Raw genomic sequence first — 27,954 nt, forward strand, 5'->3', positions numbered from 1 at the left:
AGATAGTTCCGAAGGTAAGGCAAGTCTGTAGGCAACTGGTCCGATGCGTTCCGTGATCTCATACGGTCCAATATAACGAGGACTTAACTTCCCACGTTTACCAAACCTCATCACACCTTTCCAAGGAGATAACTTCAAAAATACCCAGTCTCCAACTGCAAACTCAAGATCCTTGGACCGGTTGTCCGCATAACTCTTCTGTCTATCTTGTGCGGTCTTAAGCTTCTCTCGAATCATCTTTACCTTTTCAGTCGTGTCCCGAATACTATCCACTTTTTCCACTTTCCTGTCACCCACCTCATTCCAACAGACTGGAGTTCTACACATCCTCCCATATAAAGCCTCATACGGAGCCATCTCAATGCTCGAATGGTAACTATTATTATACGCAAACTCCACCAAAGCAAGGTGAGTATCCCAACTACCTTTTAACTGTAACCCACAAGATCTCAACATGTCCTCCAGAGTCTGAATGGTTCTTTCCGACTGTCCATCAGTCTGTGGGTGGAAAGCAGTACTAAAACGTAACCTGGTGCCCATAGCCTCATGCAAGCACTTCCAGAATCGAGAGGTAAACCTAGCGTCCCTGTCCGATACAATGGACACAGGAGCTCCATGCAATCTCACTATCTCACCTACAAAGAGCTTCGCCAGCTTCGTCAAAGAATAGGTTTCCTTTACAGGTAGGAAGTGAGCTGATTTGGTGAGTCGATCAACTATCACCCAAATTCCGTCATACCCATTTGCAGAACGTGGAAGTTTAAAAACGAAATCCATTGTAATATGCTCCCACTTCCATTCAGGGATCGGGAGTGGCTGCATAAGCCCAGAAGGCTTCTGTCGCTCCGCTTTCACTTGTTGGCACACCAAACACCTGCTCACATACTTAGCAATGTCACCCTTCATATGCGGCCACGAGTAGTACTCCCGTAGAGTCCGATACATCTTAGTACCACCCGGATGCATAGAATAAGTTGAACAGTGAGCTTCCTCCATAATTTCTCTCTTCAGGTCGTCATTCCTGGGTACACAGAGACGAGTTCCAGTTACTAAGGCTCCGTCTTCTCTTATCGCATAATCCCTCCGGATGCCACTTTCTACTTCTGATCTTATCACACAAAGCTTTGGATCTTCCAGTTGTGCAGCAATCACCCTCTCAATCAGGATAGGCCTCACATACAAACTAGCAAGTATTGCACCCTGTTGACTCCATTCCAACTCTACCTCTTCCTTCCGTAGTTCCCCCATCAACGGAATATAAACCCCTTTAAAATGAGCTAAACTCACATTAATACTCCTACTCAAAGCATCAGCTACTACATTAGCTCGACCGGGATGATACTCAATTGTACAGTCGTAATCCTTAATCAACTCCATCCAACGTCGTTGTCTCATGTTCAACTCCTTCTGAGTGAAAATGTACTTGAGGCTCTTGTGATCAGTGAAGATCTGACACGTCTCACCATACAAGTAGTGTCGCCAAATTTTGAGAGCAAACACCACTGCAGCAAGTTCCAAGTCGTGTGTAGGATAATTCTGCTCGTGCTTCTTGAGTTGCCTTGAGGCATAAGCAATCACCCGATCATGCTGCATTAAAACACATCCTAGACCTTGTAATGATGCATCACTAAAGATCACAAAGTTCCCTGAATTGTCTGGAAGAGCTAAAACAGGTGCGGTGGTTAACCGCGTCTTCAACTCTTGAAAACTCTGTTCACACTCCTCCGTCCACTCATACTGAACATCTTTTCTCGTTAACCGTGAAAGAGGTGCTGCTATCACTGAGAATCCTTCCACGAACCGACGATAATAACCTGCTAACCCCAGGAAACTCCGTACTTCCGTCACACTAGTGGGTTGCACCCAATTCACGACAGCTTCTATTTTCCGAGGGTCCACATAGATTCCTTCTGCTGATATCACATGCCCGAGAAAGTCCACTCTGTCCAACCAAAACTGACACTTACTGAACTTGGCATACAACTGCTTTCTTCTCAAAGTCTTCAATACCAACCTCAGATGCTTCTTATGACCCTCCAAAGTTCTGGAATAGACAAGGATGTCGTCTATGAATACAATCACAAAGCGATCCAAGTAAGGTCGGAACACTCTGTTCATGAGATCCATAAACGCTGCTGGAGCATTAGTCAATCCGAAAGGCATCACTAAGAACTCATAATGGCCGTAACGAGTCCTGAATGCTGTCTTTGGAACATCCTCATCTCGTACTCTCAGTTGATGGTAACCCGATCTCAGATCGATCTTAGAGAAATACTTGGCACCCTTTAATTGATCAAACAAATCATCGATTCGAGGCAAAGGATATCGGTTACGCACTGTCACCTTGTTCAATTGTCTGTAATCAATACATAGCCTCATGGTTCCATCCTTCTTCTTTACAAACAACACCGGTGCACCCCAAGGGGAAACACTAGGTCGAATGAACCCAAGATCAACCAATTCCTGCAATTGTATCTTCAACTCCCGTAACTCTGCTGGTGCCATCCTATAAGGAGCTTGATAAATTGGGTTCGTGCCTGGAAGGAGTTCGATAGTGAACTCGGTTTCTCTCTGAGGAGGTAAACCAGGAAGATCATCCGGAAAGACATCTGGAAACTCACGAACAATAGGAACATCTTCCAGATTCAAAGTGATCTCCTGAGTATCAATGATGTGGGCTAAGTACCCCACACATCCCTTCTTAAGTAACCTTTTTGCCGTGATGGCGGAGATAAGACAAGAAGGAAGAACTCTACGCTCTCCACAGAACACAACTTCAGGTTGTCCTGGACTTCTAAACACTACCTCCTTCCTGAAACAATCTACCGATGCACGATGCTTTTCTAACCAATCCATTCCCAAGATAATGTCAAGATCTACCAAATCCAAGGGAATCAAATTCGCATCTAACAATGCATCTCCCACTTGAACGTAACAACCTTTAAACACCATGTCCGCAAACAGGACGTCCCCAGTAGGTAAAGAAATACTAAAACTTCCTGCCATGGGTGTGGGTCTAACACTGGCATAAGGAACAAAGCTACTTGAAATGAATGAATGGGTAGCCCCGGGATCTATCAATACACGTGCAAGGTAAACAAAAATAGGAACCATACCAGTGATAACATCCGGTGTGGCCTGGGCCTCTTGCTGTGTCATAGAGAATACACGTGCCTGAGTAGTAGCACGCCCTGGCTGGCCCCTCTGACTCCTACCGCCTCGTCCACGGAAAGTGGACTGAACCCCACTACTCGAAGAAGAACCGGCTGCAGAAGAAGATGCCCCACCCCGGGTCTGACCATGTCCTCTACCGCTTTGCCCCTGCTGGGCCCCAGTCACCTGTCCCGTAGTAGCACCAACAGTGAGAAGTGGACACTCACTCCTATAGTGCCCAGGCTGTCCACACTGAAAACAGGTAACTCCGCTCCTCTGGGTGGGACCACTAGTCTGCCCACGTAATGGACAATCCCTCCTGAGATGTCCTGTCTGTCCACAGATATAGCAACTTGTACCGGCCACCGACTGCTGTCCTGAATGCTGGCCCCACACTGGTCGAGCGCTAGACCGACCACTGCTGGAGCTAGACCTCCGTCCACCGGACCAGCTACTACCTGCTGAACTGGAGCTGGATCCTCTCTTTGATGGACCCTGACTCGGTCCACCAATTCCTGACATGTCTCTACTTCGTCTACCAGCAGTCAATCTAATTGTTCTTTCCACTCTATCAGCAGCTTCAGCCAGTGCCCTCATAGAAGTATGTGGAGTAGCAGTAACCTTACCCTGAATCTCTAACCATAAACCATATTCAAATCGCATACACTTCTCTTCTTCAGTGGCTACCATGTCCGGTGCAAACCTTGATAACTCATTGAATTTCTGCTCATATTCAAACACGGTCATATTTCCTTGAGTCAATTGCTGAAATTCAATCTTCTTCGCATTCCGGTAAGAATGCGGGTAGAACTGCACGAAGAAGACGCGCTGGAAATCCTCCCAAGTCATATCAGCCCTCCTAACAGTTTTCCACCAAATTCCCTTTCAGTAGAAAAACCGCCAATCTCACTTTATCCCCTTCCGGACATTGTAGAACCTCAAAAACTCTTTCCAAATCCGTGAGCCAAGCCTCGGCTTCCGTAGGATCAGAGCTACCAAAGAACTCTTTAGCTCCCATATCTTTGACTCTTTTGATGTCTGAACCTTCCTGCTCTCGTCTCCCTTGCATGGTTCCTTGCATGGCGGTAGCCATATTTTGGGCAAGCTGTGTGGTAAACTGATTAGTGAACTGGTTCATCACTTGTTGCCAATCCAACATATTCTCACCAGCTTGCTCTCCAACAGGTGGTGGTGGTGGAGAGGGTGGTGGAGATGGAGATGGAGGTGGAGGATTGGGTCCATATCTCTGAGTACGACCACGACCTCTTATTCGAGCACCACGACGATGCATGATTCTAAACCCAAGAAACCACCAAATCATTAGTACCAACACGCAAAAGAAGCATGATAGTCCCAAGAAAAGAAACCTAATGCTCTGATACCAAGCTGACAGGACCCGCCCCGGATTTCCTCGGAACCCGGGTCGGATCCCGCCTAAATATCCGGCATTCCGCAGATGCCGGGCCCATGTACTAAAACCCGAGACTTTCTACCAAAATTTTGGCAGAGTCTCCCCTGTAAACAGGACATAACCCAAAAATTTCAACCTGTCAAAAACACAGATATTTATTCAACCCAACAGCCAGCGTAAAATATACACAAAGCTTAGTGTTACAAACCATGGCCTCCGGCCTCAAAATACCAAATTCTAACTGGGCAATAACAGAGCATCTAACAGAATTCAACCAACCAGTAAGAATAGAGTTTTACGAGTTAACAGGGTACCGAAGCTCTACCAAAGCTCGGAGCACCAAAGTTCACGGTTCAAGGGCACACAACACAGCTCTGCTGCTCGTACCAGTCACTACTGGCTGTGGGGCGCAAAACAGAAAATTGTGAGTGGACAAAACAAAGTTTAGTTCAATTTAAACCAAAGTAATATAACCCCACTGTTAGAAAACCATGCATGAACTCAATACATTAAAAACCATTATATTCATACATTTATAGTTTGCTCAATCCGAGCTAAATCCGAAATTCAGTGAAACTTGCAAATCAACCCACCCAAACCTTTCCTTACAAAACTCAAATCAAACTCTCGAAACCCGTGCCCACCGGCACGACGAGCGGGGAAGTATCCTCGCTAAAAAATAAGAACAATTGCATAATACTAAAATATGAGAGATACACTCTAAATATATATAAGACACACCTAATTGTACCGGGGAAACAATCCAGCAGGGGATTGTTGACTAGCTCACAATTATCAGCCCTCAAGCGGACTATGTGGCTAGGGACAAGCCGTCCAACTGGGGGACTAACTCTCAGCCAGCACGTACGGACGAAGAATCAAGACCCGTACGCCTGTAAACAGTCCTACGCGCGCAGACTACCCAATTAAGGGTCTACAGCGACACCCCGTTAAGGTATGCCCCGGGTTCCGATATTTCCAAGTATCACATTTCCATAATCCATTCACAAATCCAGGGGGAGGTACACGGGGTAGTGCTTATAGCACTTCAAACTGACAATCTATACCACATCTTTCCACAACTCATAAAACAACCCCGTACTTCCCACACATAGCCCTCAAAGATAGATAACAATTCACATATATCAATTTATATATACTCAAGATACTTAGAATATCAAAACCCAGAAAATATACCAAATACTTACGAACATATTAGTTTCACTTTAAAGCACAAATTAACTGTCAGTAAATCCTTAAATTCTTATACATGCAATTTCCAAGATAAAACCATGCTATTTATTTGAAAACAAAGTCCACTCACAAGTAGTCCCAAGCTGCGTGACCCCGAGAGGGTCCTGCCTGCTCCGAAGGCGGATTCGGATTACCTATTTCAGAATAGGAATACGATATAAAAATCCAACTCTTCAAAATAAGACTTTAAAATAAAATCCTAATTTTCCCGGGTTTCTAGTACGCACGAGGAACGAGACACTCCTAGGGTCCACCTAAGAGTTTCAAACGCTGAAAAAGTCTCGGAAGACACTCGGTCAACCGGACGGTCAAAACTCACGATCGAACGGTTATCGTAAATCATAAACTTTAAATTATTGAACCGGAACATCCGGGGTTCCGATTCACAATCCGTGAATTCCTATGCAATCCTAGGAATACCTGGAACAACATACGTGAAATTGGGTTTGATCCAACGGGCCAAACACATCGAACCCAAAAATCACAGATTAGGTAAAATTCGTTCGAGGCCCAAACGATATCCAAATTGAGATCCGTAAACTCCTACGCGCTCGTGACAACGTAAGGATCATTCTAGAATAAAATGTGGCCTCTGCCGGACTGCCCACGCGCCGCCCCACGCGCTGCCGCGCGTGGGTGGCTTGATCACAATTCCGGTGACCGGAAAAACTTAGTATTTTGGCTCCAAACTCCTAACCTAGGTAATACACCTAATTTGGAACCACTTTTCTTCTTGGGTGAAGGCCAGAAAATGGCCGGAAGTGGCCGGAAATTTCGACTGAAAATCGGCTGTAGCTAAACTTCGAAATTTAACTTGTAAACTCTCAAAATTTCTGGAAACCTAACCAACAGGCAGCTAGAGTACGAAAAATAGATGAATTTTCATACCTCACTCGTCCAATTTGGTTGAGAAACGAAGGAGAACGAAGGTGTTGAAGTTCCACGATTTTCCGGCCTGTTTTCTGCGATTTCCGGCGGCTGTCGACGACTCCAGGTGCGGTGCTGGCCGGGGAAGAGAGAGGAGGAGGTGGCGGTTCGATCGAGTCCGGTCTCGTGCGCTGCCATGGCCGGTGGCCTGAGTTGCAGAGGGAGGAAGGGAGAGCGACGGGGTCGGGGAGAGAGAGAGACTCACGGGAGAGAGAGAGAAATGAGAGAAATAATCAGATTTTCTGATTTTAACAAAATTCAATTCTGAAAATTTCCAATCAAGCCCTTAATGGTTTTTCGACCATAACTTCTTCGTTTCAAATCCGAATCGAGCCTACCGCGTGTCTACGGACTCGGCTCAGTACCACCTTTCTAAAAACACCACATGCTGCCCCAAACTCTCTCCGGATAAAAATTGACCTTTTTGCCCCCACTTCGAAGGCAAAATTGGAAATTCCAAATTTTCATTAAATTAAATCCAATCTTAATAATATTTTGGGTCGGGATGTTACAAGTAGGCGATGACCCAAACTTGCGACTATTGCCGTACTCTGCACGCTCAGTGCCAGGGCATCGCTCACGACCCGGTTGTCATCCCTTGTCCCCAGAACACGTATATCTTTAGGAGTCACAAGATTTCTGCCCACTCCAATGGCAACATCGTTGTCCAGGAGTATTGAGTCAGTTACTGTCACAGGCCCCCGTGCGGAAGCAAAGTAGGGCATCCATACTGGTGCCGCTGCTTGGCCTCGTGTCTGAGTCGGTGGAGCTAGGTTGAGATCCAACGAAAATGGGTAGTTAGAGGCCATTTGATTTCTCACTCTCTTTTCTTCTTTCTTTCTTTTCTCTTTTGTGTGTTCCTGAGTTTGTTTTTTTTTTACCCTTTCTTTTTACCTTTTATAGACTTAGTCTGCTAAACCCTAGCCGCTGCGGTTCTGAGTTCTGTGCGGCCCTTACCACTTATCTCTATATGTCGCCGCACCCATTTCCCAACCCCCTTAATTGCATTTTCACCTTTCACCACCTTCAAGTGAAAAAGTCGTCGCGCCTTCCTACGAGTCTAATAATTCTAGCTTGGGGGATGTGAAAGCGGCCTCTGCACGCCGACACGTCCCTCACCTATTTTCCCCGTGACTTCCCAGGAACCAAGGCATCAAGGACCACACTTTTTCTGTTTCGTAAATACCCGCCTTCGCACTCCCAATTCACGTTTCATTAAATTAAAATAAATAAATAAATAAATAAAATTAATAATAACATGTGGGCTTCGGACTTCATTGTGGGCTTCGGGTTTTCACCGTTGTTAGGTTTCAAAGTGTGTTAACTTCTTTTGGGTTGGGCTTTCAATCGTTTGGGTTTTGGTTTGTGTAAGACTGTTTGTTTTCTGTTTCGAGTGTTTTACTGTTTCGTTTTTTTATTTTTATTTTTTTTGTTTGTTTGTAATTTTTATTTTGTAATTATTTTATTTCAATTCTTGTGTGTTTTGTGATTTTATATTTACTTTAGTACCTTTAATTTCTTGTTATGACATTGCTTGTTCCTAATTTTTAAACATTGAGGACAATGTTCATATCTAGGTTTGGGGGTATTGGAGTTTACCAAGTAAATTTAGTTTCTCTTATTAAAAAAAAAAATATATATTTCTTGCTTGTTTTTTTTCTTTTTCTATATTTTGAGTCTTGTTTTGTTTTGAGTCACTTTCCGAACACATTTGATGAGATTGTGATAAATGTTTGCATGACTTAAATGAAAATTGAATTTTATTTATTTATTTATTTATTTTTTTGTGTTCCTTGTAAATTCTTCTTGTAAAATAAAAAAAATAAAAAAATTCATTAATTAATTAATTTGGCATCGTTCTAGCATGATATGTTCGAAACCTTCTTTGCACTTGCCATTTGTTTCATAATTTTCCAATTAAAGGATTTGCATGACCCAAAGAATTGTATCAAGCATAAATTAGACTTATATAACCATATAATGTGAGCTTTTGAGCCTTGTGCTTCATTTCATGAGTGTTATACACATACTCTTATTTTCTTGTCATCAAAGTTGTTGTTTGATCTCATTATTCATTGATTTGGTTGAACACTTAAAAGTCATTCATTCTTATGCAATTTGATTTCATGACATTTAAAGAAATGATATTAAGGCCTTCTTTGGATCGTTTGTGCCTTTCAAGCTAACCTTATGCATGCTTAAGCATGATTTTCCATTGTTAACCATTTTGAGCCTACATGTAAACCTTTTCTTTCATTTTACCAATTATATTTCCTCGCCTTAGCCCGAAAAACAAATATTTACCTTTCTAAGGAACTCATGAGCTCTAATTCGGATGTGTTTTTCATGCTAAGTTTGGGAAGGGATATTACATAGAAGAAAAAAAAGAAAAAAAAAGAAAATCACACAATTGGTGAAAGAAAAGAAAAGAAAAAAGTTATGATTAAATGGTAGTTGAATGAAATTTTGTTTTTGGGTTTCATTGGTGTTTGGAAAGGAGTTTAAATCATTGTAAATGAAGGTATAAGGAGTTTTGATCGTGTAAAAGAAAAAATCTAATCGTGATGATTCGAAGTCTTGTAAACAATTGTTTTATGCTCTTATATTTTGAGTTTCTTGGACTTTGTTTTATCCATACCCTTCATTTCTTACTCACCTTACACCCTTGGCCCCATTACAACCTATGCTAAAGACCTAAATTGATCTTAAATGTCATGTGGTTGAATTGCATTCATTTTTCTACTTTTAAGTGTTTGGCCTCCTTCTTGAGATCATATTAATGCAAGTTCTTCATCTTCCTATTTTTGAGTTAAGTACCTTATGATTTAACTCTAATCCCATGTCTATAACTGAGTGTTGCATTGTAGCCCTCTTCTGAGTGATTCATTTGTGAGAGGACAACTTTGGTGAGATTTGAAGTTGCATTTGTGCTTGGTATGATTTTTGAAATTGTGTGGAAACTAAGATTGGGGAATTTGTTGCATTTGGCTATCACACTACTACACTTTGAGCATATTATGTTTTGAACTTTGCCGCTTTGTGAATAATGTCTAAAATTGAGCTTTTATTGTCAAAACGTTTAAGTCATGTGCATGAGTCATTTCTCTTCACAAAATGTTCGGAAAGATTGTTTTGAGTTTTTATTTTGATTTTGTTTTTTTTGTTTTTTGTGTTTTGTGTTTTGTTTTTATTTTTATGTTTGTTTTTTGTTTTGGTTTTGCTTAAGAACTAACAAATCTAATAAGTTTTCTAACCATTTTGTTTTGTAGAGTTAGAAAAACGTTTGTGGGTATCGTAACTGTTAAACCCTCAGGAGACACAACTCCTCCTACTAGGGATGTCTAGAGGTTTAAAGGCTTGTTGCATTCGCTCAATGCAATCGAGTTACCTACGAAAGTGGTCTAGTTAACTTCTTGTTTTGTTTTTAACTTTGTTTTGTGTTGTTTTGCTCGAGGACTAGCAAAATCTAGGTTTGGGGGTATTTGATCGGTTCATAATTGTATATCATTTTGTACCCTTCTAGCTTATGATTTGGTTATGTTTTTGAGTTAAACTTGTGCTTTTAATCCTTTTTGTGTTTATCTTTCAGTTCATTGAGCTTTAGGTAATAATGATGGCTTTGGATAGTAAATGATGCAATCCGTGCATGTTAGGGCCTAATTTGGATGAATGGATGAAGAGCTTAAAGACAAACTCAATTTTGGCTACAGTCCCCTGCCAGCCCAGTTTCGTAGGTCATATTGCAAGCTTTGTTTCAGCAACCTACATAGCTCGGATGAGGCCACATTCTTCATGAAAGTTGTTCCAATGGGTGTATACTATAACATATCAGAAATTCAGCCCCATTGGATAATTGTGGAGTCTGTTACCTAGCAAACACAGAGCCATGCTCAGGATGGATTTTATCAGCGCGCAAAATGAGTTAGCATTTTGTTTTGGCCTTAACTTCCTCCTCCGATCTTGGATTGGCCCAAATGATATATGGCTGGAAAGAAGACATTCTGAACGTCAATTTCGAGTGCTTAAAGTCCTAATTTGATTAATAGAAGCCCAAGTTGTAAGCCCTTGAAGTTGCTGGTCATGCTGACCTCAGCATGTGCTGGTTGGATGCTTGGTCATGGTGAGCTAGGTATGAGCTATCATTTCTGGTTGGAAGCTTGGTCATGGTGACATGAAGATGAGCTAGGGCTGCTGGTGGGATCTATTGGTGAAGTGCATCAACCAATTCAAGATTTTCTAATACAAGTGCATCACCCAATTTAGATTTTCTAATACAAGTGCATCAACCATTTCAGATTTTATAAAACAAGTGTTGTATGCATTAGCCATATTGAATTCAGATTTTCACTTCCCCTAGGCCTATAAATAGGGAAGTTCTCTAAGCTTGTAAACACACCCCAAGGGGGGGAGCTCTCAAACACTTCTCTAGAGCTCCCTTCCCTTCTCTCCCTCAAATTCTCTTAGTTTTCCTTTCTAGTTCTCAATTCTAGCTTTCTCTAATGTTTTCTTAGTTGTAATTTATTTTTCTTGTTATGTAAATTCTTTTCTTTAGTTTCAAGTTTGATTAGTTTCCAAGTTTCAATTATGGTTTTTGTTCTTATTCATTATGCTTATAAGTTAATATGCTTGTTTGAATGATTGATCACCATTTAGGCTTGCATGTTAGCTATCTTGGTTTGAATTAAGAGTATACACCATGCTTTAATTCGAATTGAACTATGAATAGGAAGAGTATGTATGGACATTCGACAACAGGGATTAGATACATACTTGGTTGTTTAAAATGTTCTTCTATGCTTAATGGGTTCCTAATGCTTAGTTTTAGGTTAGACAACAAATGATCAAATTAGGGAATTAGGAACACAAGGTTATGACCACACACCATGGCTTAATCATACTTTAGCTAGAATCAATCCATTAATCTTAATTGAACTTGGGAACTTATTGGCTTGAGTTATTTCTTTTTTTCTTGTTGTATTTATTTCCTTTCTTTTTCATTTCTGTTTTGTGTAGGGAAAATGAATGGGATCATTCAATCACCAATCCTCGTGGGATCGACCTCGCACTTACATACGCTATACTACCAACGGTTCGTGCACTTGCGAGTATCACAAGTTGAGGATGCAACTGAATCCATTTTGGTGCAGCTGTATCTACGCAACACATATTCCCTCAATGGCTCATCGTCTTGCTGCCGAACTGTATAGAGGTCATCGGCAGAATACAGGCGATCGGTCTGGATCATAAAATGGTTGAGGAAGGTTTGCTTCAACTGATCGAAAGAGTCGACCGTGCCTGGTTCCATTCGGTAGAACCAATTCAGAGCAGCTCCGGTCAGGGTGGAGGGGAACAGTAAACATTGGCCTTCATCCGTTAGTCCTTTGCAACCCAAAGTTGATTGGAAGGTATGAATGTGAGTAACGGGATCTTCCACCCCGGAGTAGAACGATATTCAGAGTGCTTGGACCTCCTTCTTGTGCTTGAACGTTCAGATGCGACTGGTGAATGGCCCTGGTTGTACCTTCCCCCATGTTGGCGTCCGAGCCTGGTTCTGTTCTTCCTCGATACGGTTCATCTTCTGGAGGAGGAGACGGATAGTTGGGTCGGTAGAGGGAAGGTCGTCGCCAAAGGGGTCCCTTGCTTGGTTTTCCATGCCCCGGCGAGTGTTGTGGCCGCGTGTTCCTTGACCCGCCGTTCGGCTGGGGCTTCCTCCATAACCTCCGGTTTGCCGATCGTTTCCTCTATCCGATCGTGGGCTATAGCTATGATGTTCCTTTGAAGGTCCCGCCGATCGGTGAGAGATAGTGGTCCCTGGTGAAGTTGGAACGTAGTCTGATTCGTCTATTTCTTCCAGGCCGATCGCACCGTACCTTCGACGTACGGGAGATTTCGGTCCGAGCGCCCTCAGATGTTGATCATTGAGCTTGGCTTGAATTCTGATGGGCGAAGACTGCCGTTTTTCGCGCTGATCGTTGATCCTATCACGGCAGTCGGAGTAGACCTGGTATTCTTGATGCTGCTCCCTCGAGGAGGGTATGAACAGCCTTCGGGAAGCGGATGGTTTGTCTACGGCATGCCGCTTCTCCCTATCCTGAGCGTTGGGTTTTCGTATGCTTCTAAACGACTTCTCCTGCCGAGGATGCATGGTCCGTTCCAGGCCGTTCTGCAACTGGGTGGAGTGTGTTTGCTGACCGTGCAGTTGCCTCTGGGTGTCATCCAGTTTAGAGGCAAGGATATTGTTGTGTTCCTGCAATCTGGCCATGTCCTGCTGTAGAGTCTCCATGCGAGCCTGCAGAGTGTTTGGCTGAGCAGGGGGATCTGTTCGCGGTGTGTGGAGTAGAGGAACGAGGTTGGGCTCGCCACCGATGCCGAGAATAGCGCCATCGGCAGGGAGGACCGAAGATGGATTCATTTTTTGGTCTCAGGGTTTTCTTGTTTGAGATATGGGTTAATCGATAAGCGTTTCCCACAGACGGCGCCAATCTGTTGGCACCAAAACTGAACAGATAGAGATGAGTGCAACTTACAAGTGGTGAGGACGATCTAACAGATCGATTGAGTGATAGATGCAGATTCTTCTTGTCCTTGGATGCAGATCCTGAATAGAAGAGAGTTGAGGCTCGTGAGGTCTATGGAACCGGTGTTGAACCAGCCTAAGACCCTCCGATACTAAAGTAAGTTTGTTTTCTAAGAGCCTTCGCTGTTGACAATATATTAGTATAAAAGTCAAGTTGAAAAGTCTTACCCCTGTATTGTAGTGAAGGGGCCTATTTATAGAGGGCATCTTGTATGCTCTTAGTACTTAATTTCGATGTGGGACTCGTGGGAGGGCCCTATGAGGTCGACACGAGTCTTTAGATATTTCGGGCGGGTGCTTCGAGGTTGATTCTGCAGAATCGGTAGGAGATACCGATTGTAGTCTATGTTGGGCCTGTAGCGACCTTTTGCCCACTTGAGAAAATATCATCGGTAGCCGATGCTGATTGTTCGGAGTCTTGGGCGCTTGGGTAAGCTTCTAAGATCCACGTGTCGCTGTATGAACGGAGGGTCAAATATGGTACAAACAGGGACAAACATGCCGTGAGAATTTAGGGTACTAAATTGAAATTAATCCAATTTTTATTTATTTAAAAAAGACATTCCAAGTAATGATTCACACGGTTTATAGAAGCCGTCCGATGTTGGACTTGTTTTTGTGTTGGTTTCTATTCGGAAAAGAGAGAATGGCGTTTTATCAAAGACTCCCACCCCACTCTTTCCTTCCCGGTCTTTTAGCTATTATTATTATTTTATTGTCTGACCCTTCTTTTGCTTGGATCAACCTCGTCAAAATTGCACGGTTCCGCGTTTCTAATAAATTTTGGATGAACCCAGTCAAAAATTGAAGAGTAAAATTTGATACTTCCCCGAAAAAGATATCTTTCCTTGCTGGCTGTCCAGCTGTGATCTCATTTGCTCTTTTCTCCACATTACACACCTAGACCTAGGTAACTTTTCATTTTCTTATTATATATAATTTTTATTTTCATTTGAGCCTTATTATATTCAGTTGCATATCTTGTAGTTCATCCAATCTGCCATTTGGTTGCTGAGAAAAGAGGACAAGAGAAAGCTAAGATTTTGGATCATCCCTGTTTGTTGATTTGCTTCTGTGGATTGCAGTTCAGCTGAACAAAGTCATTTGATCTTGTAAAGCTCAGCTGAGAGGTACAAGATTGAACAAGAGAGAGAGAGAGAGTATTTTCTCCGCAACTAAGCTTAGCTGCAGGTTCTTATTCGCTCTCTTTACCATTAAGCATCTTGGTTATTGTTTATTTCAATAAAAAATTGTACTTTTCAATTACTTATATTCCTTTTTTGCATTTAGTTCATTAGTGTTGCTGCTATTAAATTGCTTTCCTTCTTACTTTATGTGCCGTTTGGCTGCTGAGAAAGTGAATTGAGATAGATAATCAGATTATGTCATCAATCACTGGTTTTGTATTAGTACAGAGAAATATCTGAATTTGTTGACTAATTCAATTCCAGTAAGCTTTGTCCTTTCAAGGATTTTATGAAAGGAAAATCAAGATGCAGACTTTTCGTTTCATTCCTTTTCCTATGTTTTCTCAGCAACCAAACAAAAGATAATTGAAGGGAGAAAAATGACATCTCATTTAACCCGACATTATTCTGAAATTTTTGTGGGTCCTAGCTCGAGTTAGGATCAACCTGTCATACGGGTTATTCTGTTTAGAAGAAGGGATCATTTTTGGATTATTCTAATGAGTTAGTTCATTTAACTATAATAGTTTGGCATGTTCTACAGGGGTGAGTTTGCTATCCGTTTACTTGATATAGCATGAACGGAAGCTACAGCAATGCAAGTGCGAGTTCAAGCTCGAGTTTAAATAGCAGCTCCCATGACGCAGAGGATGACCAAGCAATTGCAACTATGTTGGCAGAAGACGAAAAGCTCAAAATTGATCACAGGTTGGGGAAAAGGCTCTCCCACTTAGATTCCATTCCGGTATGTTCCTCACTAGTCATTATATCTACAATGTTTCGTCTTCCCTGATTAAACGATTGTAAAATTCTTCCGCCTTAATGCACCTTGTATGTATGTATATATAGGTGCAGATATTTGTCTGGTGTGAACATATGTATTTATTTGTTGTATCTAAAAAATAAGCCCATGATTGAATTTTCTCTATTGGTTGTTATGAGCGGAAACAGCTAATGTTTGATTTTGATGAAGCAAAGAATAAGCTAGTCCAAGAATCTGCTGAGGTGATTGCTTTGTTGCAGAGTATATCTCGAAGTTTGAAACTGAAGTTTCATTACTACTAGCTGGCCTTGTGTCACCATGTTCACATCTAAGTTATCTAACGCAATAAGAAAATTTCAGCGAATGGCCATAAGTATGTTTTTACGCAAGGAAATGGTGCATCTACAAAGCACAAAATAGTGATGTGTTAACTACTACACACCCTTTTACACTCCAAGATCATTGGGTTGATCTTGAAGTTTCACATATTTTTATTTTATTTTTCTTACTTCACTCAGTTATCTACCTACCTAGAGGAATGGGAGCTGGAGGTTTTGCCTATATATGCCTTTAGACATAAGTTTGTGCTGGTGTAGTGCTTGTAGTATGGGATATGAAATCTTATTGCACCATAGATGCTTGGCTTTTGAGAACCACCTACCCCTTTCATACACAATTGATTGGTAGTTGTGTTGGAAATGAGGAGACATTTTGCTTACTACATTAAGATATCACTTCATTGATTCTTGCTCCGTTTTACCATATGCGTTACTTACTCCTTTATCTTAAAATAAAATTATATTCTTTCCACCTACTGCCTTGAATAGTGCATAAATCGATGAGATAACCTTGTTGTTCGCTTGACTGAAAATTGGTTAGCTTCTGGGTATTGACTGGATTTATATGTGGTTTCACTGTGTTTGCAGCACACTCCCCGGGTTAATGGAGAGGTAATACCTGACGTGAATGATGCTACCCAAGACCATGAGCGGCTGTTAGAAAGGTTGTACTTTGTGAAATGAGCTCTCTACACGCTTTCTTCTTGATTGTTTTGTTGCAACCTTGCTACTTTTCAAGTTTACCGAGCTTTCCTTTATTCAGGGCTTATAGTAGGGCTTGGATTAGAAAGTGTAATTTGATCATGGCTTATATTGCAACTTTTATTATTTCAAAACTAACTTTAAGAAAAAAGAAAGGATTTCTTTCATGAATTACTCATACAATAATATTCCGGTATCCTATATGCTATATGTCAGTGAACTAATGAGAGATGATAATCGGATGACTCATGAATCGTTGATTCAAATTATATCTCAGGGCTGGATAAGTTATTCATTAACAGAAAAAAAAAAAATGCAAGATCTAACTGATAGAACAAATTCAATCATAAATCAAATAGAAAAAATTACATTCTACTCTGCCCATATCATGTAAGACGCGAAATTGTAGTTGTCACCAAAACGTTTGCTGTGTACTTGGGTTTGTAAATGGATTATATGATAGCAGGAAGAATCATCTTGGTTGTAATATTTTCTTTTTGATTGATTCAGGTTGGCTACGTATGATTTATCTGAACTGCAGATTGAGGGTGATGGAAATTGCCAGGTTTGGCTACAATGAATGATTTATCAGCCTATCGTTTTTTAAAATTATTTTCATTACATTCTTCTTTCACTATATAGATTGAAATGCAAATGCGTACCACATGTATGTTGTTATCATTTCATTTTATTTGTTTACTTGGGTTAAGTCGACGTAAACTTAAGTTTGCCTCATACCTTTATTTCTTTACATGTTTTTTTTTTTTGAGGAGTCAAGGGGTTGCTGCGTTATGATTGATAAAATATTGTTTAACACGCTGCAGTTTCGAGCATTAGCAGATCAGTTGTTTCGCAATCCAGATTACCACAAGCATGTACGAAAACAGGTGGTAAAGCAGGTATGGTTGATGAAGCTCCTCCAATGCATTCATTTTCCTTATTTTAGTTCCCCCCTCCCCCTCTCCTGATAGGAACTTCTTTACCTCAGTTTAGTTATTGTAGGCTTGATGGATTAGAAGATTGTATTCTTTAGCAGTTATTTTCATCTATCAGTGGTAGTGGATATGCATATCTTATTACCTCACTGTATATGAAATCTATGGAGCTTAATTCTGGTTTCATATTTTCTTTATATTTTGTATTTCTTATTCTTTATTTAAAAATGTTTTATGTTTCAGCTAAAGCATCACAGAAAACTCTATGAAGCTTATGTCCCGATGAAGTATAGACACTACCTGAAGAAGATGAAGAAGTTAGATTTCTGCTTTTATGCCTGTTGATTTTTTACTGCAAAATTTAAGATATGTTGTCATGTATCTAACTGTTACTAAAAGTTAATTCAATTTTGTACAAAATACTAAATGGAACTAGAGCCGGGGAGTGGGGAGATCATCTTACCCTTCAGGCAGCTGCAGATCGAGTAAGTTCAAATCCTCTCCTTTTACATCTGGTGCTTTTGAGGTCACTAAGTGAAAATACTTGCTTTCTTCTTTGCCTCACCATTATCATGTCAAGGTATGGTTTAATAGTTCATCTTATGTATGATGTAGCCACATCGGTGTCCCCTTATAGATGAGAAATGAATCATATTACAAATCATAAGAATCAAGTAATAGATGGGAAATTTGATAAAAAAGAAAGAAAGTAATAGATGGGAAACAATTAAACACCACTTACATGGAAAACTTGGTCTCTAGAACCTCACTTATGATCTGTTCTGCTCTTGCACCTTGTCTTGTGAGATTTTATATATAGGTTTGCAAAGAACTTCGTCCTTTTCCATTTTCTAGAGTTAAATATAGTACCGTCTGGCATCTGCAGAATCATGACCCGAGTCGATAAATTGTAATTAGAAGTTGCTCTTTCATATGTGGCTGTGATTTGATAGTGGTAAAATGCAGTTTTTGTGAGATTGAAGTAAAGAATTAAAAAAACATTGTTTCTTTGTATCTGTTAAATCTTTTGGTTTCTCTGTTTATTCCTATGTTTTCTTTTCTTTCCCACTTTATTTATATTGCTGAGTCCCGCAGTGGTTGCTTTCTAACAGTTACAGATTCTTCTGTAGTTTGGAGCCAAAATTTGTGTAATCACATCTTTTCGAGACGCTTGCTATATTGAGATCCTTCCTAAAGACAGGAATCCTACCCGAGGTATATCTCATTTGCTTACTTTATCTTATCTAAATTTAATCATAGTTTGCTTTTTGAAACTTGAAAGAAAGTGCGTAACAGTCAAGTTGGGCTTTTCAACACGTTTGATGGTAAATATAATGTCAATTTTTGCATGGAACTACAAATTTGGATTGGACCTGATGCAGAACTTGATGTCAGTTTCTGTTGAAGCTTTGCATTATAAACTCAATGTGGTCTCTCTTGTTTTTGTTTCAGAGGTTTGGCTGAGCTTTTGGAGTGAAGTGCATTATAACTCATTGTATGCAAGTGCAGGTGGTGAACTAAACCATTATTTACTTGTCCTTCTCATTTCCAACATTTTTTCCGTTCTTCTTGACACTTTGGTCTCGGTGCTGTTTAGAGATATAATCCTCTGATTCTTTTACTAATATGTGTACAGATGTTCCGACAAGAAATCCCAGAAAGAAGCATTGGCTGTTCTAGACCTAGCGTTATTTCAAATGGTCATCAGTTTCAGATATATACAAGTTATATATTAGCGAGTATACTATGTTCATGGGCATTGTAACTTGGTGTAAATTAACACGAATTCTAGATATTTCTTTCAAAGTTGATCTCTGTATGCCCAAAATTAGAATTTAGATACCTGTATATAAAAGTTACAAAGGATCCCCTAGCTTTTCGACGACATTGTTACCACCGGATTCTTGTATAAAGAGCATGAGCCACTCTGAAATTAGGTTCCTATTTAATTTGCAAGGTCTTGCTTTTTAATTGTGGCAATGTGCTACATCTTTGAGTTCCAGAAGGAAGAGGTACTTATATTGCCAACAACAAAAATAAGTGAAAATTTTCAGTTTTATTTTTGGTGAGATTGGGCCGAAGCCCGACGACAAAAATTACAAGATAAAACTAGTTTTTGCCTAGTTTTTACTCAAACTAATAGCATTAGCAGGTAGAACATCAGAGATAGGATATGTAAATTAATACTCAAACTAATAGCATATGCAGATAGGCCATCACAGCTACACGGTACGTTTATGAATTCTTTAGTACTTTTAAATTTGTAAATGCGAGAAAAAAAAAAAATCCTATATTAATACATTGCTTGATAAGTTTAATAGGACCCTAAAACTGGTGAAGAAATTGCGTATTTCTAGTATGATTTGTTATTTTGTGTTTTATCATGTGGTCAACACATCGAGGAGGTGGTCAATTGGTGAATATTGATATGAATTTCGAATAAAAAAGTATTTTCCTTTAGCCATTCCCATTGCCAACACCGAGTTATGTAACAAGGATCAATGAGAACCGTTGGCACAACACCACCGGTCGTCTTACTGACCGCCACCTGTACATTACGCCACGTGTTGTTTTACCATTGGCCACTTATTCTCCTTATTTTCCACATAGGCTTTCCTTCTATATCTTTCCATATATAAAGTCCCTGCAAACTTCCAGCATCACTGAGAAAGTTCTCCCCTTCACTTTCTTTCTACGATTCTCGTCAACCAAACAAGAACCGTTTCTGCAGTCTTCTGGAGAATGCGATCTGCACATTACTGGTCACCCTCTCTCTCTCTCTCTCTCTCTCTCTCTCTCTCTGGTTATCTCTTCACATTCATTTTTCTCGTTTACTTAGCCCGAGCTATTTTTTTTCCCCATTTTCTCCTGTGTTCATCTCGACGTGAAATGTTCAAATTTCAATTGCTCTGTTTGGTTTCTGAGAATATGAAAACATAGTGTAGAGCGAAGTAGGGCTGAAGCTTATTTTGTATGTTTCCTTTTTCATCGCAATTGATTTTGAATTGAAATCTGTACGTGCGCAATAGTTGAGCTTAGTAGGCCCCTGTGTTTCATTGTTTTTATGCCTAAAAATCATCAAAACTGAAAATGGAAGTAATTGTTTTGTATTTATGTTCTCAATCGCAAGTTTAGAAAGAAGGAGTTTTTGTTCGAATTATTTATCAATTTTTATTGTTGTGTTGTTCAGACGAAGTTTGAAGTCCTAGGGTTACTAATGCAATCTAGGATGGCGTCGATCTTATTCAAGATAGGGTTATTCCTATCCGTGCTTTGCCTTGTATTTTCTCCTTCTCAATCCGCGGTGATGAGCATAGATCTAGGCTCCGAATGGGTGAAAGTTGCGGTTGTGAACCTTAAACGCGGGCAGAGTCCTATCACAGTTGCTATCAACGAGATGTCCAAGAGAAAATCTCCGAACTTGGTTGCATTTCATTCCGGTGACCGCCTACTGGGTGAGGAAGCTGCTGGATTGGTTGCTCGATACCCGGAGAAAGTCTATTCTCAAACAAGGGACTTGATTGGAAAACCCTTCAATTACAGCAAGAGTCTTTTAGATTCATTGTACTTACCATTCGACATTACAGAAGATTCTAGGGGCACTGCCAGTTTCAAAATTGATGATAGAGTGACTACTTATTCGGTCGAGGAACTAGTGGCCATGATTTTGGGTTATGCTGCAAACTTAGCGGAGTTTCATTCGAAAGTACCTGTAAAGGATGCTGTAATTTCAGTTCCTCCGTACTTTGGGCAAGCAGAGCGAAAGGGGTTACTCCGGGCAGCACAGTTGGCAGGGATTAATGTTCTTTCTTTGATAAATGAGCATTCTGGTGCGGCATTGCAGTATGGGATTGATAAGGATTTCTCAAATGAGTCGAGGCATGTAGTTTTCTATGATATGGGCACCAGCAGTACCTATGCTGCACTCGTTTATTTCTCGGCTTATAATGCCAAGGAGTTTGGGAAGACAATATCAGTCAACCAATTTCAGGTAAATTTCAATCCAATTCGAATTATTTTGTTAAAGTTCCTCTGTCCATCAATAAAGGAAAAACAAGAAAACTTGACGGTAAAAATAATCCATCAATGTGAAGTTCCTCCTTCCATGTTCCTGTTACCGAAGGAAGGCAAGGCATAACTTACTTCGGTTCTCATTTTGATTTGCAATTATCTTGGCTAATTTTCTTAAAGTTTTATTTTCTGGTATAATTTGTACATATGGTTGGATTAAACTTTAGATTAATGTTTAATCAGTTGTCTCCTTGTTCTCCATTTTGTTTTTAGTGCCACTCACCAGTGTCCCAGATTTCACCTCACTGTAAGCTTCCTACATAACTTGTCACATTTTTCCAGGTCAAGGATGTCAGATGGTTACCAGAACTTGGGGGTCAGAATTTGGAATTACAGTTGGTGGAGTATTTTGCTGATGAATTCAATAAACAAGTGGGGAATGGGGTTGATGTCAGAAAGTCTCCAAAAGCAATGGCTAAGTTGAAGAAACAGGTCAAACGTACCAAGGAAATTCTAAGTGCAAACACAATGGCTCCAATATCTGTTGAATCCCTTTATGATGATCGAGACTTCAGGTTGATGGAATTTAAAGTGCTTTTTATAATTTTTATAATTTTGTGTTAGGTAGTTGTCCAAGGTAATATACTGAACATTATTTACATACTTACATGAGATTTATTTCCTTTTCAGGAGCACGATAACTCGTGAAAAGTTTGAAGAGCTATGTGAAGATCTGTGGGAGAAGTCACTTTTACCTCTTAAAGAAGTTCTTAAGCATTCTGGTTTAAAGTTAGATGAGATATATGCAGTGGAACTGATAGGAGGAGCTACAAGAGTGCCAAAGTTGCAGGTTTGACCTATATTATTCCTTTTGCAGCTATATGAGGCAGAAAATATTCTTGTATAGTACGCTGTATTCCATGATGGAATGAGTAGGAATGAGTAGGAGACAGAGAGTAGTCTCGGATTCACTTGGTTTTAGCTTCAGCCCATTGTTCCATCCCCAAGTAAAACCTAGACTAACCAGTAATGACAAAACTAGTATCGAATATTAATTGTTGATTATTGTATCTAGGTAGTGTCCTAGACTAACTAGTAATCACAAATTATTCGCTCATTGGTGCTGTCATACATCGCTTTGATATTAATGTTGTTGTATTGCATCAAATCGTCATATTGAGTTGTTAAAAGAGTGATCATGAAAAAAAATTCTCTATTTTCTTCATGACAGGCTAAGCTTCAGGAATATCTTGGACGGAAAGAGTTGGATAGACATCTGGATGCTGATGAAGCTATAGTTCTTGGTGCAGCATTACATGCTGCTAATTTAAGTGATGGAATCAAACTGAACCGTAAATTAGGGATGATTGATGGCTCTTCCTATGGGTTTGTGCTTGAGTTAGATGGCCCTGATCTTCTGAAAGAAGATAGCACTAGGCAGTTACTCGTACAACGGATGAAGAAACTCCCCAGCAAGGTAAGTACCATGGCAGGAAATAGCAAAAGTTAGTAAAGGGTTTCATTTAATTAGTATTTCTGCTAATTTCACTCCTTATTTTTGGTTTGTTATAAAAATAGATGTTCAGATCCTTTACCCAGAGCAAAGATTTTGAAGTTTCTCTAGCGTATGAAAGTGAAGATACTTTACCCCCTGGTGTCACCTCTCCTATATTTGCTCAGTACTCTGTGTCCAGTTTGACAGATACAAGTGAAAAGTAAGGATTTGCATTTCCAGATCCTTTCTGGATGATTTATGCTGCAATGCCTTAAAGACGTGTAGCTGTATGTCCATGCAGAGCATGAGATGAACACTGACATCGTTTTATATTTGTCTTCTCTATCTTATTTAGGTATGCATCACGGAATTTGTCTTCCCCCATTAAAGCAAGTCTGCATTTCTCTTTGAGTAGAAGTGGTGTTTTGTCACTGGATCGTGCAGATGCTGTTATTGAAGTAACAGAATGGGTAGAAGTTCCTAAGAAGAATCTAACTGTGGAGAATTCCACTAATGTTGCCCCCAACATATCGACTGAAACTGGTGCGAAGAACTCTTCAGAAGAAAGCAATGACAATACTGAAGATGGTGGAAATAGTAACACTAACAACTCTACTATTGAAGGACAAGGTACTGCGGATCTTGGTATTGAAAGAAAGCTGAAAAAGCGGACCTTTAGGATGCCATTGAAGGTATAAATGAGCTAATTGCCTTAAGATTCTTTTGTTCTTCTAACAGCTCATTAGAACCTTGTCTTTTCACTAAAATAGTTTTATGTATTGTAGATTGTTGAGAAAACAGTTGGACCCGCAATGTCTCCTTCAAAAGAATCTCTTGCTGAAGCAAAACGTAAGTTAGAAGAATTAGACAAGAAGGATACAGAGCGGAGGAGAACTGCAGAGTTGAAGAATAACTTGGAAGGATACATATACGCTACTAAAGAAAAGGTGGGAAGGTTCAATCAGCTTTTTTTTCCTTCTTCTCACCTTAAGAAAACCAATCTTGAATGAACAGTATGTTGCATATTTCCATTTCTTATGAATATGTACGATGTTTCCAAATGTTTCTGGTTTTCCCTTTGTAGTTCAACCTACCAGAATTTCTCTCATTTCTATCAGTATATGTTACCAAGTTATAGCTTGATTGGATATGTAAGAGGACTTCACCAATGTTCTTAATTGGACACTATGCCCTTGCAATTGTGTTTTTTATTAATTTTTTCACCTATGTTGTTAAAGTATTTTTTTCTCATGGAAATGATTGCCTTCAACTATTTGTTGATATCTCTGCGACAAGCATCTAATGTTGTATTTCCTTCTTGTGTTTTTTGGTTTGATAGGCGAAAGTATTTTGTTCAATTGCTAGTTTGTTCCTATATAAATAGTTTTAGGTTATAACAATATGTTCTTGTTTCAATCTTTTAACCAAAACTTTCTTTTACCAGCTTGAAACATCCGAGGAATTTGAAAAGATTTCAACTAGCGAGGAACGCCAATCCTTTATTGGAAAGCTTGATGAGGTACATATTTCTTTCTTGCAAACCAAAGTTCGTCTTGATCAAATATATCTGACTTAAGTTTTTATTTAAACATGCTATATTTTTCTTAGGTACAAGAATGGCTCTACATGGATGGTGAAGATGCTACTGCTCCTGAGTTTCAGGAACGCCTAGATTTGCTAAAAACTACTGGGGATCCGATATTCTTCAGGTATATTCCTATTTGGTTTGTTTAGTTTAAGTTTTAACTGAACTGGGTAATATATAATTCTAGGTGTATGAATTTTTAAAGGTTAAAGCTTTTGCCAAGTCAATACAATGTATCTGATCTGATGAATTCTTGGATGCAGATTCAAAGAGCTTACTGCACGGCCAGAAGCAGTGGAATACGCTCGTAAGTACCTTGTTGAACTGCAACAGGTAAATTCAGACACACTTATTATGTATACCTATTACCTATACCTGTATATGTACCTTGTGGGAAAAGAAGAATCATATGAATTAGATAGTATATCACATGGTAGAAATTCCATTTGGTAATTTCATTACTAAACAAGTAAATAGAACCACTAATACAGCAGACAAAAAAAAAAAAATTTTTTTTTTAAATTTCTTTTGTTTGCAAGGACTGATGAAGAAATGTAGGCCCCTTTTGGCGTGCATATAAGTTTTTCTTTCCCTGTCTGCGTCGTCTTGAAAAACGACCTAAATTTTACGTGTGAAAGATGCAATTGCCATTAGGTCCATCACCCATTCAAGATTCATAGAGCTGTTGGTACAATACAGTTCACACCATTACACTATCTATGAGACATAAATTGGTCTTTTCCCTCCTCATCCTTGCAGATTGTACGTGGCTGGGAGTTGAACAAACCCTGGATTCCGAAAGATCGAATAAATGAGGTGCTTCAATCAGAACTAATTTAACACAAACTCTTCCTGATTTTATAAATAGTAGTAGTTGTAATAAACTTTATTTGGTGCTCTTTGATGATCTCTGACGCTTAAGGTGCGGGATATTCATGTGTGTGTTTTCCAGGTTTTAAGTGATGCTGACAAGTTGAAGAGTTGGTTGGACGAGAAGGAGGCTGAGCAGAAAAAGTAAGCTATTGTCATTGCTGTGTTTATTTCTTTTAATTCTATTGAGGTATTGTCGATGTCAACTATGCATGCACATATAATCTTACATGTAGATAAGAATGATGTTCACATGTATGGTTGTAGTGTAGTAAAGGGAAAATGATCCACGATGATGGGGGGTAAAATAAAAGGTTCCCTTTTAGGAAACCTAGGGCTCGTTTGGTACGGGGGACTGTCATGGACTGGACTAAATTCTGGGATTGTCTTGGATTGGCTTGGCATGGCCTAAACTGAATAACACTTGTACTACGTTTGGTATATGTTTGATTGGACTAGGACTAAATTATTTTAAAATATTTTTCTTGAAAAGTAAGTTTTTAAAAATATTTTTTTAAAACTTTACTTGTCTCTGTTGAGATCTCCCTCAGCCCCCTTCCCCTTCTTGGACCTCCAACAACCCCACCCTACCCACCATTCGCAACAAATCTCAAAGCGAGTCGGTGATGACGAGTCAAAATCTTTGGTTTGATTGGTGCCATGAGATCTCTGCGTTGCTCGGAGGAGAGAATCGTGTGGAGGTCGTCTGCTGGGTTTCTTCAATTTAATCATTTTTGTTTGACTGGGTTTCGATAATTGAAAAGGAGAAATTGAGTTTGATGAGTAAAAGAAATACAATCACTTTTTTTTTTTGGGGGGGTTTGGTTAATTGAAAGAGAAGGAAAGTTGTATGGCTAAGGATTGATTCAATTAATGGGTTTGGGTTAGTGGCTGTTGGAGAGAGGGAATGGATGAAGTGGGTGGGGTCAGTAGCTGTCGAATAGAGAAGATGAGAGAAAGGCAAAGCCGCTCCAGACCCAGCTTTCTCATACTGCTCGAAAGCTACGGAGGGGAGGGGTATATGGGTTTGTTTTGTTTGGGATGAGGGAGGAACTATTTTATTTTATGAGGTTGCTGCGATGGTGGATTGGGGTTGCTGTGACGGTGGGGTTTTGGATCAGATGCAGGTGCTTGGGTGATCGGTGGTTGTGGATGGCGCTTGGATGGTCAGTGGTTGCAGGCGCTTGGGTCGGGACTAAGTTGTCCTCCCATTCCACACGGGACTCATTAAGACCACCTAAGAAGGTGTTTTTGGTGGGGCCAGTATTAACAGTCCCACTTAAAACTAGAACCAAGTGTAAACAAACATGGGATAAAAATTTGTCTAATCCAATGCAAGCCAAGGTGTAACAAACATGCCCCTAGGGAATTAGCCCATTTCCCTTTTGCTGCTATCTTGCTTTGATTTTTTATGTTTTATGACTTGCTTTCCGAATGTATTTTGTGTTATTTTGTACTGTTCTTTTTCTCAACTACCAAAGTCTTACTTTGTTCTGAATCTTCTGATGCACGTTTATGCTGGATATCTGCTGCTAAGACAAAGGATGCTTTAATCTAAGTGCACATAATTGGTTTAAAATTATTGCTTTGGGTTACTTTTGAGATCTTCCCGTTAAAAAAACCTGAAGTTAGCAGTAAAAGGGCATAATTTCACCCTGTTAGCTGTAGTAGTATTGCCTTAATTTCACCCTGTCGTAGATTTGCTACTAATTGATTTTGGCTACTGACTGATATCCAGCGTGTTCTCCTTCCTTAAATAACTTAAAGTGTGCCAGTGCTTCCCATTTGGTTGACCTATTTTTGTTCTTTCTTGAAGGACTCCTGGATATAGCAAACCAGCATTCACATCTAGTGAAGTTTATCAAAAGGCATTTGATCTGGAAGACAAGGTATTGTTGCAATTCTTTCTTGATTAAGAAAATAAATGGAAAAGTAATTCACAAGCTACTTCTCGATGATTGTAACCTCTTATCTATACGATTGTATGTCTGTCTAGGTTGCCAACATTAACAGAATCCCCAAGCCAAAGCCTAAAATTGAGAAACCCACAAGCAATGAAACAGACAGCAGCGGAGAAAAAGCTCAAGATTCCAGCACAAGTTCTGACAATTCCTCACAAGATGACAAGAAAGCTAGGGACTCAGATGATTCAGCAAAGGAAAAGGTTGAGTCGGAACCTGAGGGCCACGATGAGCTATGATCTAACTAAACTGAAATGCAACTAGCATTAGTTATCTGCCTTCCCAAGCATTTTGGATTGGCATCGATACAGAAGAAGGTTGAAATGAGCCTGCAATTTTCCGACAGTAGAAAAGAGTAGAGTTGAGGCCAATTTTCAGTTGGGTGCTCATCACCCTCGATGTGGCGGATAGCTGTGTTTGGCGGTCCGAAGAATAGTTGCACAAGGACTTCTCTCTTGTTATTTATACTGCTATCACCATATACCCACATTACATAGGGGCATTGATGGGTTTACCACTTTGCCTCCTTTAAATATAAAGTTTTGATCATTGTTATATTATGTTCCTCAGACGATATGATAGGGATATTTTTTGCTGTTGAGGAAGACTCTCCATCATCTTCTTTATGAAACAAGTGTAGCTCTTAAGATTACAATTTTGATCTGTTCGTGGTTTTTTTCTTCTGGTTGTTCCTGAAAAGGAACCGTTTTGTTAACACCTTGCATCATCAGCCAAACGGAAACGTTTCGAATTGGCATTCTGCTACTCGTTAACATTACAAAAAG

General features: G+C 39.9%; 2 protein-coding genes across 2 annotated transcripts; both read left to right on the forward strand.

Moving 5' to 3' along the window:
* The first annotated feature begins 14,015 nt into the window (after positions 1-14,015).
* LOC110768745 (Cysteine proteinases superfamily protein) lies at positions 14,016-19,220 on the forward strand. The gene is made up of 11 exons (XM_021972592.2): positions 14,016-14,232; positions 14,310-14,513; positions 15,054-15,254; positions 16,199-16,275; positions 16,823-16,877; positions 17,137-17,211; positions 17,491-17,564; positions 17,684-17,732; positions 18,378-18,462; positions 18,700-18,756; positions 18,884-19,220. The coding sequence occupies exons 3-11, from the start codon at positions 15,087-15,089 to the stop codon at positions 18,925-18,927; spliced, it is 684 nt and encodes a 227-aa protein (XP_021828284.1). The 5' UTR covers positions 14,016-14,232; positions 14,310-14,513; positions 15,054-15,086; the 3' UTR covers positions 18,928-19,220.
* A 635-nt stretch (positions 19,221-19,855) lies between these two features.
* On the forward strand, positions 19,856-27,828 carry LOC110768735 (heat shock protein 70 (Hsp 70) family protein). The gene is made up of 15 exons (XM_021972577.2): positions 19,856-20,009; positions 20,438-21,238; positions 21,601-21,833; positions 21,949-22,108; positions 22,490-22,735; positions 22,837-22,973; positions 23,109-23,445; positions 23,539-23,700; positions 24,198-24,272; positions 24,362-24,462; positions 24,602-24,671; positions 25,098-25,154; positions 25,291-25,352; positions 27,025-27,097; positions 27,205-27,828. The coding sequence occupies exons 2-15, from the start codon at positions 20,465-20,467 to the stop codon at positions 27,406-27,408; spliced, it is 2,691 nt and encodes an 896-aa protein (XP_021828269.1). The 5' UTR covers positions 19,856-20,009; positions 20,438-20,464; the 3' UTR covers positions 27,409-27,828.
* Positions 27,829-27,954: the final 126 nt, after the last annotated feature.

Source organism: Prunus avium, chromosome 3 (genome assembly GCF_965620075.1).
Source record: "Prunus avium chromosome 3, drPruAviu1.hap1.1, whole genome shotgun sequence".
In the NCBI taxonomy this organism is placed as follows: Eukaryota; Viridiplantae; Streptophyta; class Magnoliopsida; order Rosales; family Rosaceae; genus Prunus; species Prunus avium.

Coding starts and splice junctions, on each gene's coding strand:
- LOC110768745 (XM_021972592.2), top strand. CDS start 15,087: ATGAACGGAAGCTACAGCAATGCAAGTGCGAGTTCAAGCTCGAGTTTA. Junction 15,255..16,198: donor CCCACTTAGATTCCATTCCG/GTATGTTCCTCA, acceptor CTGTGTTTGCAG/CACACTCCCCGGGTTAATGG. Junction 17,733..18,377: donor TTCAGGCAGCTGCAGATCGA/GTAAGTTCAAAT, acceptor ATTCTTCTGTAG/TTTGGAGCCAAAATTTGTGT.
- LOC110768735 (XM_021972577.2), top strand. CDS start 20,465: ATGCAATCTAGGATGGCGTCGATCTTATTCAAGATAGGGTTATTCCTA. Junction 22,109..22,489: donor CAAGAGTGCCAAAGTTGCAG/GTTTGACCTATA, acceptor TCTTCATGACAG/GCTAAGCTTCAGGAATATCT. Junction 24,273..24,361: donor TTATTGGAAAGCTTGATGAG/GTACATATTTCT, acceptor TATTTTTCTTAG/GTACAAGAATGGCTCTACAT.